At 43.3% G+C, this 2,322-nt stretch overlaps 1 protein-coding gene across 1 annotated transcript in view; it reads left to right on the top strand.

The window, feature by feature from the left end:
* Nucleotides 1-2,322, top strand: part of fmnl2a (formin-like 2a) — a 50,254-nt gene that overhangs the window by 38,865 nt on the left and 9,067 nt on the right. The window contains exons 11-15 of the mRNA XM_020594665.1: nucleotides 512-622; nucleotides 961-1,110; nucleotides 1,432-1,533; nucleotides 1,666-1,978; nucleotides 2,287-2,322. Coding sequence (XP_020450321.1) covers nucleotides 512-622; nucleotides 961-1,110; nucleotides 1,432-1,533; nucleotides 1,666-1,978; nucleotides 2,287-2,322 — 712 coding nt within the window. The remainder of the gene's footprint in view (nucleotides 1-511; nucleotides 623-960; nucleotides 1,111-1,431; nucleotides 1,534-1,665; nucleotides 1,979-2,286) is intronic.

Here is a 2,322-nt window from a genome sequence, read left to right as displayed (position 1 = left end):
TCTGGTTCGGCTGTTGTCTGACAGCAGCACTTAAAGCAAACAGACCAACCAAGCTTCTTATGGAAACTTCATTAAGCCATTGTCAGTCTGACATGACATGTCTGTGTGTGTACATTAAACAGTGTGAGGAAATTCCTCTTGATCTGTTGACACAGTCTCCCATTAGGCAGCCAATGGAGTTGAACTGGCCGATTTTATTAGTTAGATTTTTCCGATCCTTTTACTCTTTCAGGCAAGTGAGCTCAGAGGAAGCAATATTAAACAGCAACAGATGTAATGATGAGTGTAAAACTATTCAGAGAGGAACCAGGCTATTGTACAACAACCTCAAGCTGTAAATTTGTCTAAGAAACACATTTCTACATTGCATTGTCAGCAGTTTGATTGGGTCTCAGCATGTTCATATATTTTAGTTTTTTGAAAAATACTGTATTTGGGGATGAAACATCACAAATCTTGTGGTTTTTATGCTGTGTTGTCATGCATTCATGTTTCTGTTTATATTTCCTAGGTGGCATGTATGCAGTTCATCAACATTGTTGTGCACTCAGTGGAGGACATGAACTTCAGAGTTCATCTACAGTTTGACTTCACCAAGCTGTGTCTGGATGACTACTTAGACGTGAGTTGAGATATAGTGCTGTAAGAAAGATGGGCAGACGGACAGAACACTTCCACACTTACATTCAGCTCAGCCCAGATCATACAATCAGTTGTCATTGCAACACCCCTGAGACAGCAGCCACAGAAAAGCAGTCGATATTTACTTTTCCATTGCTTCAGGAAAATCGGTCAGTTCTGTAAATCCTCGCCTCGTGCCTTGCTGCAGAGATGAGATCAGTGCTGACCTCGGAGTCTGAGATGTCAGCGTTAATGCAGCAAATGGAAAAAAAAAAAACTCCCCGAATGCCTCGCTCTTATCATCACACTGTCTCTTTTTGTGTGGATTTTTTTTTCCAGAAATTAAAGCATACAGAGAGCGATAAGCTGCAGGTTCAGATCCAGGCCTACTTGGACAATGTGTTTGACGTGGGAGCCCTTCTGGAGGATGCGGAGACTAAAAACGCTGCCCTGGAGCGGGTGGAGGAACTGGAGGAGAACATGTCACATGTAGGAGCTCACAGCTGTTCGTTACTCTGCTCATTCCTCTTTTGCAGAAGGCTACATAATAACATCCAACATATGAGGACGTTGATGGGTGATACATAGTTCCCTCTAATCATGACTAAGAGGCCACATTATATATATGGACACACAGGCTCATTATACTTGAATCCACCTGATTAGTTCTAATTCAGAAAAATACAGTATATGTTATGTGTTATGTGCCTTACATTCCACCCCACTGGGTCACTTTGACATTTTGAGATGGATGTTTTCATCACTATGAGTTTACATCGTTGTGTAATCTTTTGCTGGCTTTTCTTGTAGATGACCGAGAAGCTGCAGGACATGGAAAATGAGGCCATGTCCAAGATCGTAGAGCTGGAGAAGCAGCTGATGCAAAGGAACAAAGAGCTCGAGTCCATCAGGGTTAGACCCACATTCTGTATATACACATTCATCCTTTAAATTGTCATTTTATAAAGGACAAGTTCTCGTGGTACACATTGTCATAGAAAGCTCTCCATCAGCTTCATGGCTCTGTTTCTTTCTCCCACACAGGAAGTCTACAAAGACACCAGCTCACAGGTACACTCACTGCGGCAGATGTTGAAAGAGAAGGATGAGGCCATCCAGCGACAGAATAACCTGGAGAAGAAAATTCATGAACTGGAGAAGCAGGGCACCATCAAAATCCACAAGAAGGAGGATGGAGACATCTCCATCCTGCCCTCGCCATCCTCTGGTGTGGAGGGTGTTGAGACGAGAGGAAACAGCGCAGCGGTCAGTCCAAACCATGTGGGTTTTGTTGGGGATACGCCTGCTCCACCTCCACCACCTCCTCCACCCCCTCCACTACCAGTGAATGGCACATGTAGGTTTAATATTAGCCAAGGTTATTAGCATACAAACTGTTGATCATAAAATGCAGGAAGAAGATTGTTGATATGCATATTTGTCAGCTGGTTAAAAAAATTATACTAAGAACTAAGATGGACAAGAAAAACAACCCCCCAGAGCTGCAGTGAATTGGTATCCAGTAATTCATTTAAATAATTTTAAACTTCATTAAAAGTAGCTAAACCTGCTCTGACAGATGCATTTTCCATTGTGTTTTTCTGCACATCTCACCTTTCCCAGTGCTAAACGGACTGCCTTCAGCCATTCCAGCAGCAGCAGCAGTTCCTCCACCTCCACCTCCCCCTCCCCCCCCACCCC

This window comes from Monopterus albus, unplaced genomic scaffold, assembly GCF_001952655.1.
Source record: "Monopterus albus unplaced genomic scaffold, M_albus_1.0 scaffold24.1, whole genome shotgun sequence".
Lineage (NCBI taxonomy): Eukaryota > Metazoa > Chordata > Actinopteri > Synbranchiformes > Synbranchidae > Monopterus > Monopterus albus.
Note: the sequence above shows the minus strand (reverse complement) of the source record. Positions and strands in the feature narration are given on the sequence as shown.